General features: G+C 38.4%; 3 protein-coding genes across 3 annotated transcripts; 1 reads left to right on the forward strand and 2 right to left on the reverse strand.

Moving 5' to 3' along the window:
• Positions 1–2,128: 2,128 nt before the first annotated feature.
• On the reverse strand, positions 2,129–4,850 carry rps26l (ribosomal protein S26, like). Its single transcript, XM_053636592.1, has 4 exons — positions 4,815–4,850; positions 2,776–2,953; positions 2,438–2,568; positions 2,129–2,223 (listed from the first exon to the last, which is right to left on the reverse strand). The coding sequence occupies exons 1-4, from the start codon at positions 4,815–4,817 to the stop codon at positions 2,188–2,190; spliced, it is 348 nt and encodes a 115-aa protein (XP_053492567.1). The 5' UTR covers positions 4,818–4,850; the 3' UTR covers positions 2,129–2,187.
• A 2,554-nt stretch (positions 4,851–7,404) lies between these two features.
• On the forward strand, positions 7,405–12,282 carry LOC128615048 (dynein regulatory complex subunit 2-like). Its single transcript, XM_053636873.1, has 9 exons — positions 7,405–7,414; positions 7,643–7,815; positions 9,513–9,680; positions 9,778–9,947; positions 10,592–10,730; positions 10,897–11,094; positions 11,255–11,473; positions 11,622–11,774; positions 11,986–12,282. Exons 2-9 carry the CDS (start codon positions 7,675–7,677, stop codon positions 12,280–12,282), a joined length of 1,485 nt encoding a protein of 494 aa, XP_053492848.1. The 5' UTR covers positions 7,405–7,414; positions 7,643–7,674.
• A 280-nt stretch (positions 12,283–12,562) lies between these two features.
• fkbp11 (FKBP prolyl isomerase 11) lies at positions 12,563–18,024 on the reverse strand. Its single transcript, XM_053636872.1, has 6 exons — positions 17,606–18,024; positions 17,289–17,351; positions 16,533–16,620; positions 15,519–15,552; positions 15,174–15,244; positions 12,563–12,940 (listed from the first exon to the last, which is right to left on the reverse strand). The coding sequence occupies exons 1-6, from the start codon at positions 17,714–17,716 to the stop codon at positions 12,732–12,734; spliced, it is 576 nt and encodes a 191-aa protein (XP_053492847.1). The 5' UTR covers positions 17,717–18,024; the 3' UTR covers positions 12,563–12,731.
• Between the last annotated feature and the right edge of the window lie 215 nt (positions 18,025–18,239).

Consider the following 18,239-nt stretch of genomic DNA (forward strand, 5'->3'; position numbering starts at 1 on the left):
TTTGTTTTTTTTATTTGGCACAACATTGTTCAGGTAAATTGGGACAGTCTTAAATTACATTAAGTGGAGAGAGGAAAAGTGAAGAAATATAATGATGTAACTATAGTTAAATGATGCATTGATGGATTTTATGTGCATTAAATGCTGTTTTAGAAGACATCTTAAGACACAGGGGAATAAGGTAGCCTGGGAAAGTTACTTAGGCCTAGTACTGAATACATTCAGAGATTTTTTACTTAGTTTACCATGTTCGTAGAATTTTAGAGACTGATGATGTATTTTGTTGTTATTATTGTTGGTTTACTTTACAATCCTGTGTTGTACTGTTACTACAAAAAAATAAATGATAAAATGTTACCGTTTAGTGTTTTTTTTTGTTTGTTTTTTGGTTTTTTTTTTACTGTTATTACCTACTATGTTCAAACTGAATTTTAGAAAAGATTATAGATTAAAATTATAAATTTGGAGTAGGAATTTTGAATTTTTAAATAGTTTTTTTAAATAGGATTTTCTAAACCCTGTTATTATTATTTCTAAACCTGTAAGTCAGCATAGCAATTGCTGTAAAACACCTGAGCAGTCAACTGTTCCTTTTTTAGGCCATCATTTGGTTACATGTATGCAATATTAGTACCTATAAATGTGTCATAATTGGTCCTGTTTAAAAATGAGCAATTCCAACAAAACACACTGCATATGAAGTTGATAAAGATTTATTCATTTATGGCAGTTACAGATCACACATTTTCAGCAAGTATAAATGACTTGAGTCATGTCTACTAAAAGGAACAAACACATGTAAAATTATTTTCCCATTTTTATGACGACATGTACTGGCTACATGTACATATACAATACTGGTGAGAGACTGAATAATAAACTATTCACAGTTCAAGCAGTTCCTCCTCATTCTCTTGCATGAAGAGATAGGATACAGAATCAAGTATAAACTCCAAAATCTTCTTCCAGTTGGTAACATACCAAATTTTATAGGCTGCCTCCAAGAGTACAAACAGGAAGAAAATCGCAAGGAAAGCCAGAAATATCCGATCCAGGTGATGCATCAGCTTCTCCTTGAATGTGCGCTGTTCCCAGGGTAGGCCAGCTCGGGCCTCGGAATAGCGGCCAAAGTGCAGCAGAGCCTCCTCTTCACTGATCACTTCCTGCGCCTCCATCTCCCTCTCCTCACCAGTTTCATGACGATCAGCCATTTTAATTACTGCTCCAGAATGTCTAGGAGAAATGGAAAGATTAGCTAGAGGAACAAAATCTTTTCTTCAGACCCCAATCTACTGTTATGTCCTTTTTCAGCCACCTCAAGACACTGTAGGTATATTAAGACAACCAAATCTTCTTTGTGCTGTTCTTACAATCCCAAGAATGCAAATCTTCAATGAAAGATCATGTTCGATTGAACATAAATCAGCTGATCAACTAGACAGTGCAGTCTCATCTGTCTAGGAAAGAAAAGGCTGGTGCTTAAGACACCTCATAAAGAGGATCAGAGAGACTTAGTGGCTCTCTCAGCAGTTTCGAATCCAACACGTAGAATAGACAGATGACAAACAAGGCTCTGACAGCAATGGCTTGTGGATCTGAGAGCTAGCAGCTAAAGGGTGTCTGTAAGTGCTCAAGATGTCTGCTCCAAGCTGTTCAAAGTGGCATTCAGCAAGGAATCAAGTTGTTCCCGTGTTCATTATGCTTTGCTATTTCCACAGAAAATGTTTCCATGTCAAGTTTATGCCATTGCTATAGCAAGCAAATTAGTTTTTCTACTTAAAATTTTAGTTGGGTTTTCAATTAATTGAAATCATTCAATTCATTGACTCACTCATTTTAATTAATACAAATGTATATTAAGCTGCTTTCTGTGACTATTAAACAAAATTACCATTTACAGGGAAGATAAATAATTTCACATAAGCCCTTCCTCTTTGTGCAAACCACCTCTAAACACTACAAAGGAGATTAGCCCTACAGAACAGCAGAGAAAACCAAAAGGGATTGGCTCAAATATTAGGATTATTTCACAGTCAACCTTCTAAAATGCCAGAGATTATTTATATACACAGAAAGCATATTTAAGACACAACCCAATATGTAAAAGTACCACTCGTACAAGACCATATTTTCTCATCAAATCATTTTATTTCTTTGCACATAAATGTTCAGATTTTGACTCTTTCTTCACATAGGCTTAGGAGGAGCTCTTGGGGCAGCACCCTGCAAAAGAAAAAAAAAACAACCAAAGATTAGTTTGGAAATGTTTGATAAACGTTTTATTCACACAAAAATTGCATATACTTTGAATAGTTTTTTGTTGTTGTTATTCTTGATTACTACTATATAATGAAACGATGCCATTTTAGACATTTAAATATGCATGCAGTTTTTGTTTAAAAGTGTACAGATGTTATTGAGCCCATCAGATGCTTACACTAGGCCTAAAGCGTGGAGGTGGTGTCCGGTCCTTACGGGCCTCCCGAGAACGGTTCCTCACCACCTTACTGTGAATGGCACAGCTCACGCAATAATGCAGTTTCACATAGAGCTTGGGCAGCACATAGGCTACGTAAGGGAAAGAACAGAACAATTGCAGTTACACATCAATTACTGACATACAAATCAAGAAGTAAATGCAATCACATTGCTGGAAAGATTACAAGCTTCACATATTTTAGCCAATTTCATTTACCATTAAGAATAAATGCATAATATCTAATGGGTAAACAATAAATAAATAAAGCACATAAATGGATTAGACTTTAAACCTACAGTCAAATACGCTAGCCTCTGAGATGTCCCTCACGGCTGCAGCCTCGACAATGTTCCTTATCACAAACTTCTTGATGGCCTTGTCTTTGGGTACACAGCGGGCGCAGTTAGTGCAGCGGATAGGCTGGACATGTCCACGGCCCTTCTTGGCGCGTCCGTTATTCCTTCTCTTCTTAGTCTATTTTTAAAAAGGCGCAGATATAAAAGATCAGTAGTGAAAAATGGAAAAGTGAGTGTCTCGCAGTAACAAAACTAGTGCTCACATGATATTTTAATGCTCTCGAAATTGTGTGCACTGGTTAAGATTGTGAATGGTGTTGCTAAATATTCCACACGCACATCTCCATGATGGTCAGAGTCAAAATAATCACATGCAGGGATCTACTGCCAACATGTACATTAATACCAGTGTTTTGGAGTAGCAAAAAGTAGTGTCGCTACTAACCGAACTACATTTTACAGTCTGTACAGGATTTTGCAGTTTTCTTGTCATTGCCACGGCCAAAAATGCTTGATTTTGTTGTATCTTTTTACCACATTTGCGATGCGACTTGCAGAGTTTTTTGCTTTTGTGCGGAAAACTACTTCAATTAACGAAATCGTAACTGCACAAAATTGCTTTAAACGGTCTGTCACCGTGATGTTTGTTGGTAAACGAGACCTTTTAGCTGTACTCATGTTCGACACACCTGAATAGAGCTTTGGACGAACACACGTTTTTATGTCACATGACACATCTTGGCCCAAATCTGTGGAAAATCAGCAGTAATTTTGTGAAATTGCAAACACCTCCAAATACTGATATTGCATTAATTTCTGCAACTGCAAAATTCTGGAGGGACTGATTTTAATAGCATAACAGTAGCTGAGCTATTTTCAAAACAACATAGCTTATCCAGTAAAGAGCTCATTATTTCTTCCAAGTAACAGTTTGCCTTTTCAATCATCCATAGTTATATTTATCAGTGTTTGAGTGCAAAAGACTCACAGCAACATATATACATCTGCCTATAACCTTTGCAAATAGGAAATGAAAATATTGCAGAAATCCAAAAATGTTCAAAGAAATTTAAAGACAGAAAGGTGGGCAGTGAGTTTTTGTTGTTGTTGTTGATGATAACCCCACAAACAGCTAGGTAATCAAGAGTGATAGCATTAGATGTAAGTATTTTATGTTGAATTAATGCAACAAAGCATTGAATTATCAATTGTTTCAATACAGCATGACAGCTGACCTCAGTTACAGATTAACACCTAGCCAATATGAAATAAGTAAAGATGACCAGCGTTATCGAAGCGATGCTTTTAGTACATTACATGGATTGCCATACTGTCCATTAACAAGCTAGAATTTTCCAGAAACAAGAGTAGCAGAGTAAGAATTGTTTGTTTTACAGTTAAGTCACTTCTAACCAACATAAAAGCAAAAGCTTTATGTACAAAGCATGTACACTTCATTTTGTCCAATAAATTGCACAGTAAAATTTCGTTTTTCCTCAGTTTGACAAAGTAGCTTTAGTGCTGATACTTTATTAGAAGCTTGTGTTGTACTTTAATTATTTGAAACTATTAGTACCTAACATTTGTAGCTTGCCCAATACAGCTAACGTGTTACATGGCCTCCCTGTCTCACATTAACTAATTATCACACCAACTCATGCTAGCCATATCCTAATAAAACTATGCCCACGTGACAACCAAAATGAGTTGGCCAATTAATAGTTTATTTAAGTTATAGCAGCTAGATAATATGTTTAACAAATACAACGCGGATTCGCTCGAGCCCACAGCTATAACCCACTACAGGCTCCACACTGAGGCCTGCTGTTAGCATGAGGAGTGGCGCATGGTGTTAGCCAGCCGCACTCATTCCTCCACTCAATATACACCGCGCACAGCAGCTATTATTTATATCGGGTTTATCCAGAACATTAGCACAACAACAACGCTTCATCGCCGCACACTTTCTCTACCACAACACCGAGCTATGTAACATTTATCTGAATTCGTAGACATGTCCAACACGTTTCAGTACTCACCATCTTGGAAAGGAGGCAGGAAAGAGGACCGGAAGAGGCGGACCGGAACTGTAATAACGTTCTTCCTCCGCTACAAGAAAAATGATCCGGTGTATTTTATAATCAGAACTGTAATAACGATTAAAAAAAAAGCTTATATTAAGTGACACGAATGTGTGTTTGAAAGTGGTATTTTTGTCAATTGGAGCCAATAGTCTTGTAAAATCATTTCTGAGCTAGAACTAATTCATGGCGGAAGGATATCGTGCTGTGCTCGTCATGATGTGATGAGTCCAGAATGCTTTGTTTGTGAATGAAGCATTATTAGAGGTCTAGGATCTGCAACCCTAGAAATTAAATGTTGCATTGAAACAAACATTAACCGGTTTACAGGCATTAAGGAGTTATTTTAACTTCATGGTTTTATGAAGCCTAATTTATTAAATCGACAAATGTTTTATCAATAGAATGTGAATAGAAATGTTGATCACTGAATAATTTCTATCACTTATCCATTCTTCTGTAAAACTTTGTCATATTCTTTTTTGTCCAGCCTGTGCTTGTTCCCTAATCTTGTATTTGCTGATTTGTGTAAAAAAAAAAAAAAAAAAAAAAAAATTCTCGCCATCACTACCCTGGTTTATTATTATTATTATGAAGATGAAGATGAGTGAATATTATTATAGATTATATATTATATATTATAGATGTTATTAATACATGTTGCTGGTTTTTAAAGTATCGATAGCTTTAAACCACTTGCTCAAGACAGGGAGGCATGATTTGTGATTCGTTCTGTCCCACCATACGTTTACATTTGTAGTTACATTTTTACATTTACATTTGCCTGTTTTCCAGGAGTTAGGCTCATTCAAATTATTGCCTCATTCATATTATCACAAGTTATGCAGAACTGTATGTGGTCAGTCACAAAGCAAATATTTAAATAAATAAATAAGTCCATACATTTTCTGTACCACTTAGGGTTGTAGGGAGCCTGGAGCCTATCCCAGGAGACTTGGGGGACAAGGCATGTCGGGACACACTGGATGGGGTGGCAGCCCTTCGCAGGACATAATCGCACACCCACCCACCCACACACACACACACACACACACACACACACACACACACACACATAAATATATAAATAAATCAAATCAAATCAAATACTAAAATATTACAGTTGCTAAAATGTCTGAAAATGTATGTACAGTAGAAATGTGAACATAAACTAAAGTCACAAAATGTTACAAAGTCAGTGTAGCAAACAGAAAACTTACAATATATTACTAGCTAACAAATATGGGACTCCCACAACCAGTGGATGTTGAAATCATCACTTCTTTGATTCCAGAATTAAAATATGTTTCCATTAAAATATATGTTTCCATTTCACTGCATCTGAACATGAGGCTGGGACAAATGAAAATCTCATAACTTTTTTAATTTTATTTCACGTTGCTTATTGGTAAATTGGTATCAGAAAAGTTTAATTTTCCTGCATAATCTACATTTCATTCAATGCAAGTGTTCCAGCACTAAAAAAGTGTCCAGATCAATGACTTTATATACACTATATATTATGTGGACACCTGACTGTCATGTCATTATATACTTCTTGAACATCCCTTTCCAAAACCAAGGGCATTCTGAAGTTGGTACTTTGCTATTATAGCAGCCTTCACTCTTCTCGGAAATCATTTCACTAGATTTTGGAGTGTGGTTATGGGGATTCAACCACAGGCGCATTAGTGAGATCAGACACTGACTTCAGGCAAGGTTGCAGTCAGCATTACAGTTGATTGGGGCAGTGGTGGCTTCGTGGTTAAGGCTTTGGGTTACTGATCAGAAGGTCGGGGGCACTGCCAAGCTGCCACTGTTGGGCCCTTGAGCAAAGCCCTTAACCCTCTCTGCTCCAGGGGCACCGTATCATGACTGACCTGAACTCTGACCCCAGCTTCCTGACAGCCATTATCATTATCATTATCCCAAAGGTGTTCAGTGGGGGTGGGGTCAGGTCTGGGCCACCCAAGTTCTTCCACATCAACTCTGGCAAACCATGTCTCTCTGGGGCTCGCTTTGTTAACAGGGACATTGTCATGCTGGAACAGGTTTGGGTCTCTTAGTTCCAGTAGAGGGAAATCTTAAATCTACAGCATACAATGACATCCTTTACAATTGTGTTCTTCCAACTTTTTGACAAAAGTTTGGTGAAGGCCCACATATGGGTGTGATAGTCAAGTGTACCCAAACTTTTGGCCATATAATGTATGTATTCCAGATTCCTCTAGAATAAAAATTATAGAACAAAAAGGATCTTCCACCTGGTGTCTCCTTTAGAGGTCCAAAAACATGGAAATAATTCACTGATTGCTGAGTACTCACGTAAACTACCGCTGCGTACAGTCTTTTAGGGTTTTGTTTGATTCTTGTTGGTTGGACGATGCGAATTTTAAAGTGTTTTAATTTTTTTTTAATGCATTATGCATTTCAAATGATACCAGTTGCTCAGTAAATACCAGAGACACGCCAGGTTTTAGGACCCAGCAGAAACAATTACCCTCTTGGCCTGTAGTTGCCTAGTAACATTCAACAGTACCATACAAGAGAAGTATTGGGTAAGGCCTTGTCTGCATGACGAATTTTAGTTTACTAATCAAATTAGAAATTAAATGTTTGTTTCTTCAGTATAGACCTATGTTTCTATTGTAAGTTATACATTCATTAATATTCATTTACCACTATTTTCACTTTAAACCCATGTATAATTCTTATATATATATATATATATATATATATATATATATATATATATATATATATATATATATATTAATAATTAATAGACCTTCAGTGTTTCTAGAGGAATAGAGCAGTTATGCCGAAGAAAGGAGGGAAGAAGGGAGGAGGCGGAAAGCAGATGACGGAGGAGGAGAGACTGGTGTTCATGCAGCAGAAGGCTCAGGCTGAAGATGCCAGTGCCAAAATAAAAGAAGATGTGCTCACACAGTTCCTTAAGGTGTGTGTGTGTGTGTGTGTGTGTGTGTGCTCATCTGGATAACTTCAAAGTTGATAGACACTCTTGGGCCTATCTTGTTCACCTTATACATGCTTCCCCTAGGGTCAATATTTGGGAAATATGGCTTCTTGTTTCATTATGCAGATGATACACAATGCTATCTGTCTTTGAAAAGAAAAGATGCTAACTCTATAGCACCATTGTTTGTCTTGAGGATATCAAAGCCTGGATGGCCTTAACTTTTTAAAGTTTAATGAAGGGAAAACCCCACACATAAAACCATATGTGAAGCCCACCGTTAAAAAAAAAAAAAAAAAAAAAAAAAAAAAAAAAGGGTGTTGTTATGGACAGTGACTTTAATTCAGTTTAATTCAATTTAGTTTTATTTGTATAGCACTTTTTACAATAGATATTGTCTCAAAGCAGCTTTACAGATACATATGAACACAGGATACAGATTTTAAATGTGCAAATTTATCCCAATTGAGCAAGCTGGTAGCGACGGTGGCAAGGAAAAACTCCCTAAGATGACGAGGAAGAAAGCTTGAGAGGAATCAGACTCAGAAGGGAACCCATCCTTATCTGGGTAACAACAGATAGTGTGAAAAAGTTAATTATGGTTTTATATGAAGTCTGTTTGGCCTTAGAAGCAGCCGTAGTCCCAGCAGTCTGGAATTGGAGTAGATGAGAGCTCCAACCAGAGGTAGGACATCCGAAACGGATCAGGCAGGTCCAGAGAGCAGAAAGGATCAGGATCTCTAGTATCTCCATAAAATCGTGTGTGGCTCGACAGAAGGAGAGAGGGAGAGCAGGATAAGTAGATTAATACAGTAATTAAATCTAGTTTTTTTTCAATTGAGGCAATTATCCAAAGTGAATCCTTTTCTGTCTTTTAACAATTTTGAAAGGGTTATGCATGTTTTTTATTTCGACTTGCCTTGACTACTGCAATGGGCTTTATGTAGGTATTGGCCAAGCCTCTCTAACATGTTTGCAGATGGTACAAAATGCTGCTGCTCGTCTGTTAACAGGAACCCGCAAGCGAGAACATATTACACCAATATTGGTCTCCCTTCACTGGCTTCCTGTTCATTTTAGAATTGATTTTAATATTTTAGTTCTGGTATTTAAATCGTTAAATGTACTAACCCCAAGAAATCTGTCTGATTTAATACAACTACATGCTCCATCAAGAGCACTGAGGTCCTCTGAGCAGTTACTTTTGGTCGCCCCTCGAGCAAGGCTGAAAAGTAGGGGTGACCGTGCCTTTGTAGTTGCAGCCCCAAAACTTTGGAATAATTTGCCTTTACATGTTAGGCAGGCCCAGACACTTTCTACTTTTAAATCTTGTCTTAAAACTCAAAACTCTTGTCTTAAAACTTAAAACTTTTTACTTCTTGGCATTTAACTCAGTATGAGAGCTGTTTTTATGATTTTGTTCTTGTTTTATGTTTTGTTGTATGTGTTTACTGTTTTATTCTCATTATGTTTGTATAGCACTTTAGTAAACACTTGTTGTTTTTAAAAGTGCTTTATAAATAAACTTTGACTTTGACATTCATGATTAATACACAGATACATTTACATATTAACTTTAAATGAGGTCATTTATAAGAATGAATATTTTTACGTCCACAGACATAATTGTCTATAGCTGGTGCTGTGGGTTTAATGTCATATTCATTGTGTTTTGGTAGGACAAACTGCAGAAGGAAGAGCGGAACAGCAAAGTTAACCTGCACAAGTTGAACCAGCAGTGGCGTTCGAACCTGCGCCAGGCTCGAGCAGCAGAGCTGCGTGAAGATTTCGCAATACTCAGGCAAACTTTCGAGAGAGTTGTGGACTGCAAGAACAACGTCATTAAGGTTGGGAGATTCAGATTGTTGTAGATACAGTGGCATATGTGTTTGAAGCATGTCAATCCAAGTTGTGTAATGTCTAATGGGTGTGTAAATGTTGCAGTTACTGGTGGGTGATCTGAGTGAAGCGGAGCAGCAGTCAGCAGTGTCTCACAGGGCTCATCTCCAGTGTGTGGATCATCTGCTGGAGGTACAGAAAAGCCGACTGGCAGCACTAGACTCACACTGGAACACCAGTCTTGAGGAAGTCAGCAACGAGTACAGCAGAGAGAGGTATACAGAAACGTTTTCCATTCACACACATGCTTTTCACTTGGTGTAAGTTGGTATATCAGCGATATAGCACTGGAGTACTGACATCTGACTTAAGCACAAACTTCACACAGAATGTTCATGAATTGTACCTTGGACTCACTCATTCATGACTTAATTCTCAGCTTGGATTTGAACTTAGGGGACTCAGCCTTTGATTTGGACTGCATTTTGTATGTTTGACTGTATGAAAGTAATTATTTCTTCACATTAAATAACTGTACGCAAAGTATACTACTACATTTCACTGAGACATCCAAAGTCTGTAACTACTCAAAATACTCAAGTGACTCAACTATAACACTGGTGTGCAGACTGACACACGGAGTATAAGATCGACACTGACATTCATTCTTCCACTGATCTTCAGTGACAAATCAAGTCAAGTGAATCTTTATTTTCATCACAGCCATATACAGTGTGCAGTTCACAGTGAGATGAAATAACATTTCTCCTGGACCCAAGGTGCAAGATACAGTATGACATACACAGTGCTGATTGGACATAAATAAAGCGCAACAGGAACGGGATGTATGTAGGGAAGAGGTATGGGAAAAATCCTTCAAACGTCCATCCAATGCTTTGAGTGAATTATGTTTTTTCAGGGAACACATTTTGAAGCGGTATCAGCAGGAGACTGAGTACCTGGAAGCAGCCACCATTGCCTTAGAACAGCGCTATGCTGGAATAGACAGTGAGGCCAGACAGGACTATCAGAGTTCTCGTGATGACATCAAAAACCGGGTAATGCTTTTGCCAGTGGGTTCATTTATAGCAAAACTAGACTACAGAATATTGCTGTGACATCACAAAACATGACAACAGGCCAAAGCCTAACAACATTTAAGACATTTCATTAAAACATGCAGAATTAATTATCTTGATTCAGGTTTGGTCTGTGTTTGTGCAGAACATTGAGGAGAAGCATGCGCTGCGTATCCAGATGGAAGGCACAGTGGAGGAGTTGTGGCAGCAGTTTCAGCATGAACAGGAGAAATACACTGAAGCCACTAAGGATCGACAGATTGCTTTTGATTCGCTCCGTTCCACAGACCAGCGAAATGCTCAGGAAGCAGACCTGCAGATGAGACACATGCAGAAACTGCAGGTCAGAGAATGTAAAATACATCTCTGCAAAACATAATGCAGTTACTTTATGTAATGCAATGAATATATGTACAGCCAGTGTATTTAAATGAGTCTTTATGAAGATTAAGCTGCATTATTGGTTTGTGTAACTGCTGCGTATGTCTTCTGTGTGCATGCAGGAAACCATCAATGCTCTGCGTTCTGATCTGAGCTCCACTCAGCAGGAGAACGAGGCATTGGCACGTGGCCTTCGGACAGAATGTGAGGAAGTTACTGAAAAAGTCCAACAGCTCAGAGCTAAGCTCTGCTCTGCCCAGGAAGCTGAAAGAACACGGCTAGCTAAGCAGACTACGTACAGCGATAACGCACGTAAAAAACTACAGGATATTATAGGAGAGGTAAACACATTTATTACACACTCACACACTGCTGGTCAGTTTCATGAAGTAAAGCAGACAGATTAAAAAAAAGTCTCCAGTGCCATTTTAAAAACATACGCTGGATATTTGGCTGATGTTCCACATCCCCTTTGTTTCTCTTCTTCAGGGAGAGAGGTTGTTAAGTCTGGCTGATATATGTCGCAAGCTTGAAACAGAGCAGGAGAAGGTGCTTCCCTTTTACACATCATCTGTAAATGCTGAGGAACTGAGTCAGGAGAAAGCGCATGCTATGGAGGCGATGTCTGAAGAGCTTGGACAGGTAATATACACATTTTCACAAATCATCTCTGTTATTATAGTGTTATACCTCACACATCACACTCCATCACACACCCACTAACGTCCAAAACACAACCAACTTAAGAGTTTAAACAGTGCGAACATCAATATCTAACACTTCAAAAATACTCCTTATTCAAACGCTTGCTTTTTTTAATACTTGTCCCTTCACCTCTCCTTTCTACTGTTAGAAAATGATGGACTATATGGATCTAGAAAAGTTCTGGCAACGTTACAACAAAGTTCTACTGGAACGTTTGTGTTTAGAACGGGAGAAGAAGGTTCTAGGAGAGGAGAACCAGCAGCTGAGGATTCTTCTCAAGCAATACCTGGATGGAATCTCTGTTAGTGACGAGATCCTACAGCAGCAGAACTCACTGCTCATGGTGTCCTGCCCATCACTCCATGCCTCTCCAGCTTCAGAAACCCAAGCACACCCACGCAGGACAGTCATAGAGGCAGCTCATGTGGTGCAGCACACGCTGTAGAGATGACACATGTAAGCAGCACACATGCCTAAGCACAACATGTTGCTCCAAAGACAGAATAAGTCATGCATCATAGATGCCAAAACATGTGAATCATTTTAAAGAGAAAACAGGCACAATTCAAGGAAGTAACACACACGTATATGTTTTAACACATTCTTAAAGAATACTTTGCAATTATATTGTATATATCTGACATAAATATGATTATATTTCATACCTGAGTTTATAAAAAAAAATACTCAGCAAGAAATAAGATAAATAAGATAAACTTCATTTTCCCACCCTTATTATTGATTAATCTTTTGATAAATCTGTGATACAAAATAAACACGATAAACAACAGATAAACACCAATGCAACTAGAAAGATGCTACTCCAGACATTTTTTTTTCAAGATTTTTCAAATTTTTTTATTTAAATAGTTTATTGTTCCTTTAATGTCCTTTTTATTTCTTCTTGCTCTTCTTGTCTTTGCTCTTCTTCTTGCCTTGAGGTTGTGCACTGGCCTTCTTGTAGAGGTAGAGACCCACCAGTCCCAGTAAAGTGGGAACTAGTGCCAGGCACACAAGAGGAAAGACGTCATTCACCAGCTTCTGCCAGGGCGTCTGCTGCACCAGGGAGATCACCTCCACCTCGAACTCCAGAGTGGAGTCACCTGCAGAGAGGGAAGTGTAGGAATCTAGATGATGAACAGTGACTTTATTCCCTTGTTTAAGCTCAAACCAGTTCTGACTCATGGAAGCTACAGTTAAAGTTGTGCAGTGAAATGCTGATTATCTAGATGAACATTATCCTATTAGTGCAGGTATCCTCTTCTCCTTTTTTCTCCACCAACAACACACCAACTCAGTTCCAGAACGTTCTATTCATCCTTTTTTTCTGCTTTTGCACCCATCATCTAATGAATTATAGAGTAAATTATGAAAGCACTCTTTTTTGGTCAATAGTGGCTCTACTGATTTTGTGCCATTAACACTCGTTTCAGTATTGAGCATAGTTCACAATTAGTACAGTCTTTAGTCTACAGACTTCTCACTCATTCATATCCCCTATATCTTCTGCTACACAGTTGTCCCATGGGGTGTGATCTTCTCCTCAAACCCTCTCATACAGATCATAACCCTGTTGTTACTGTTAGAAGTCATTTCTCAAGTCCCTCGCAGCATCACACATCTCTTATGTCCCTCACTCGATGGGAAAAGATGCAGAAATATTACTCCATGCCAAATAAGTCAACATGCTAACTATGGTAATGTACAGTAGAGTACAGAGGAAAGTAGAAATGCTTTATACACATTTTGGGAGCATATCTGGGAGTACTTCATACTTTAATACATATTTCAAACATTAATACATTACAAGTATTAAAGTTTGTCAACTTTTACTTCACTACATTTTCAGAAGCAAATACTGTAGTTTCATTCAATTTCCGGAGAACTTCATCACTTACTGCAGCGTTAATCCTTTATTTATTCATGGCTGGTAATCATTTGAATACTTGGCATAATGTTTGTTGCGCTCATTTCATTATATGACTGAATCATTGTTTTACTGTATTTATCTGAGTGTACTCAATTGTGTTTTGTGATAATATCATGTAAGTTAGACAAAGATTGCAGTGTATATAGTAAATGCAAAGGCAAAATATCTGTTCGCTATCCTCTGAATTCAGTCTGTCACAATTTTCACACATACTGTACACATAAACTGCTTCAGTCAGTGTGTTATTGATCTAATTTATATAGCTGCTGGGACTAGTGCCCTCCATGGTTATGACTCATGCTGTGTGAATGGTGTGAGGCTCTCATCCTTTCAGCCTTGAATATCTGGCAAACTTTGAAGTGTTTTTGTCCAAACCTAAGTAAACATAATAGGTCATACCATAGTATGAAAAAAGGCACCATCCTGATACAGACAAGAAAAGAGATATGATTCTTTCAAAATGGAATTTGTCTTCACAGGTGTGTTGAAAAAGCAAGATTTTGACAATATATATAAAGTGAAAGAACGTGGTTTGATCAGTGGGATTTTTAGTTCTTCTTAAATGTTAAGTACATATAATATCAGTTATTTTAATAGTTTTATTGTGTGTTACTTAAATTTATATGTCAGTCATTTATCACTAAGGTATTTTGCTTTTACTTAGTGTTAATAGTGTACTGTCCTTCTGATTGATCTCCAAGGCAAAGTCCTAGCTATCTGTTGCTATGTAATCTGTTATAAAGATTGAGCAGACAACAAAACTGCTTGTCGAAGCCTTTTTCTAAATCATGCTGACTCTCATTATGTTATTGAATTTATGTTATGTTTAATGCATTGTGTTTTCCTTAACATAGTCATTACCAAGCTTTTTTTGTGTAATATTGTTCATTTTTACTATTTGTTCTGCTGCTTGAATGACATTATAAGGTGACCTTAAGTCTGATAAAACACTATATAAATAAAAGGAGTCTAAGACAAACATTCGAGGAACCAGTGGTATTAAAAACAGTAGACAGCATCTTGCTTGGTCAGTTTTAGAGATCTCTAGAAGCATAGAAACGGCCACCATGCCTAAAGACGTATTTTAAACTCAATATAACAGTACTAATCAGTGAGCCTTAAAAACATGTGAGACTTAATAATCAGTGAAATGATCATTTTAGAACAATATACGTGTGCGCATGTCAGCACTGGATGGAAATCAGTCATGCCTAACCTGCATCCTGAAAACCTGTTACTAAAGACTGTATACCACTGTGGAGCTGTGGATAGTTGTTCATGTGCTCTAATACAGAGTAAGTTAGATAGAAAATATGACAGAATTATTAGGAAAGTTATTGTCAGGAAAAAAAATCAACTTGTTATGTAATTACACCAGTCCAGGAAACCATGTGCTGCCATGTTACCTGGGATAGTTGGAGGGTATCCTCTTTTTCCATATGCTAGATGTGCAGGAATGGTGGCCTTGATTTTTTGTCTGAGGACACAATGGACACAATGAATGTGTTAGAGGTGAGCCAAGAAATACATCATTAAATCACCTTGTGCCAGATTTAGCATAAGATTACATTCCATTTTAATGAAACAATGATTACAAGTACATTTAATCTGTTTTCATATGAAGTAACAAAGAGGTATGAATGATATGAGCTTCTGAAGTACAGCCTATTCGATCACAGGCTTTCACATGACCTGGTGTGCAGATGCAAATTCTAATAACAACTTCAGACATTAAAGCATTTGATACATACCCTTCACAGACACCAACCAGGGCTTGTTCTAGACCTGCGGGATAAATAAGACACATTAATGTTGCCCCAAAACTAATCTTAAGCGATTGTTTCTCATTATTGAATATGGCAACACTTACGAAATTAGCATTAGAACCCTTGTAATCAAAACCCTTATAGAGAAACATTGTTCACTCATTCATTCAGTATCTGCTTTATCCCGGACAGGGTCAGAATGCTGGAACAATGCTGCAAACTGGGCATGAGACAGGGACACACACCTTGAATGGGGCACCAGTCCATTGCACTGGACTATACACACACATTCACACACTCAATCATAGCTAAGGGCAAGTCAGTGTAGCCAACCCACCAATGAGCATGTTTTTGAGAGGTGGGAGCAATGACATGGGAAGTGGGGTTTCTGAGGGTGCTGCAGCACCCCTGACTTCAGGATTTCTTAACCTGCAAATGTTAAAGTTAAATAATAATAATGTAAAGATAAACAGATTTTGAGTATATTCTGAGTTTGTATGCTTGTGGAATGCTGCCGTCAATTTATGGAAATATATTTTTTTTTAATTGTTGCAACCATGCAGAGTTTTTACGTTCATGTAGACTATGGGGAAGTGGTGACTCAACGGTTAAGGCTCTGGTTTAATGATTAGAAGGTTGGGGATTCAAGCCGCAGTACTCTTTGTGGGAGGAAGCTAAAGAAGGTTTCCAGGGCAGAGGAAACTCATGAAGACATAGATAGAACATGCAGAGAAAGTCCACACACACCACAACCCAAGCTCAGAATTGAACCAGGAACCCTGGAGCTGTGAGGCAGCAACACTACCCTCTGCACCACTATACCACCTTTAACATTAACATTTTGCATATTTATCAAAATTTGAAAAGAAAGGTGTGCATTTGTTATCGAATATTGAATCTTAAAAAAAAAAAAGTAGCATGTGATGGCTCAGCATGGAACTCCTAGGGTTCATTTACTAAAGCTCTTTTCCTTACAACAGGATCGGTCATTGGACATACCTGAGATGACAGTTCGCTTTCCAAGTTCGACCACCAGCGGATCACGGGACAGAGAGGAGTCTATCACCTTTCCGTCCAAAAGCCGGCCCTATACACAGTACAGCTTTTATTTAAATTTCTATAAAGGATAAATCACATCAAGATTAAATGATGTAAACCAGAGCACTGGCTGTAAGTAATGTTGACTCTCTATTTTGCACAGTTGTGATGTGTTTGGACTGTTGCCAGTCTGAACTGGAGTGCTGACGTGTTGCTCCTCGTCTTGAAGCAGAATCTCCCGCACAAGCAGACCGAGCATTCGTCACACACACTGTGCTACTACTAAAAAAAAAAAAAGGATTTCTAGGCCAGGTCACGTTTTCATGCTGACACATCACCATTTCCGTCTATTCTATGGATTTGTCTCTGAGCCCCCGAAAGCACACGTCACCGTTGTACGGCTCAGTGTGGCCAAGGCTCGACTAGCCTACTACTCTCTCATTCATAATCCATACGCTACACTCAGACCCCAGCCGCCTCCTCGAGCTCGAGCTCAGGGTCTCAGAATAATGCGAAAATAACCAGAGGTTTTAAAGCGGAATGACATCAACATCTGGATTTCATGATGTTACACGGCCATTTTTTAAAAACACACTTAGTAATGCAGTTTGCTCTAAAACCTAAGTCCACTGGGCGGTGCCTATTTGGTTTTTTTTTTTTTTTTTAAACAATAACAAAAATATTTCCTTTTCTTTCGAAGAAAGCATGCTATCTTACCGTGTAATGGATATGAAGCGTGTCCCCCATCACTGATGTTACTGTGCATGTCTCCGGCTTTGCCTTAAAACAGAAATACATACATAACGGGTGTATTGATGTGCATACGTGTAACTGGGAGAAATGCGTTTCACAGCACGTGCTATTGAAAATCAGCCGTTAAAACCAGTGCAGAATTGATGGTTTTGGTACATTACAGGCTGTACTGCATGCTTAAATGAGAGTTATTGATGTATGAACAGGATACCACGTGTCTTCGTGGAGAAACTGTTTACACAAGTCATTATAAGGGGGGAAAAAAACTTAACGCAACTCACCAGTGTTTCCACCTCTAACTCCGCGACATTTCTCTCCGTCTCACTGTCATCTGCTGCAGTGAATACCAAGCCGGCGAGCAACACTACAAAGATACCGCTCCTCGATAACATTGTATCTCTTTAAACAAAAGAAAATCTTCTAACAATACGAGTGAAGCGGTTTAACTTCTGTGAAAAATTATTCCTCTCTGCAGGACGCGTCGTGAATAAAAGACGACGGCTTTACACCGAGGAGGAATCAGTCTCTCTCTCTCTCTCTCTTACACACACACACTTACACACGCGCGCGCGCGCAGCTTAAATAGCGTGCGGCTCGATGCCAGTTAAAGCTGATGTGTTATTATACTGGAATGATAAAAGCACAGCAGAGCCGCGATCTCTGTCCTAACACCTGGCTATCCAGAGCCCCGCCCCCAGCATTCCTCCAGCATCCCAGAAGTCTGTGCACGCCGTGCTGACTGACGCTGCAGTTCCACTTGCTCACAGCAGGTGGCGGCAGAGAAGCGTAGCCTACTCAGAAGTAAATAAATAAATAAATTACACTGTTTATTTACATGTTTTAGTCGTGATTCCGACTGGCGTACTTGGGACGCTTTTTTTTTTTAACGTCAGAACACGTTTTGTAATATTTCAA

The sequence above is a fragment of the Ictalurus furcatus genome, chromosome 11 (genome assembly GCF_023375685.1).
Source record: "Ictalurus furcatus strain D&B chromosome 11, Billie_1.0, whole genome shotgun sequence".
Classification (NCBI taxonomy): domain Eukaryota; kingdom Metazoa; phylum Chordata; class Actinopteri; order Siluriformes; family Ictaluridae; genus Ictalurus; species Ictalurus furcatus.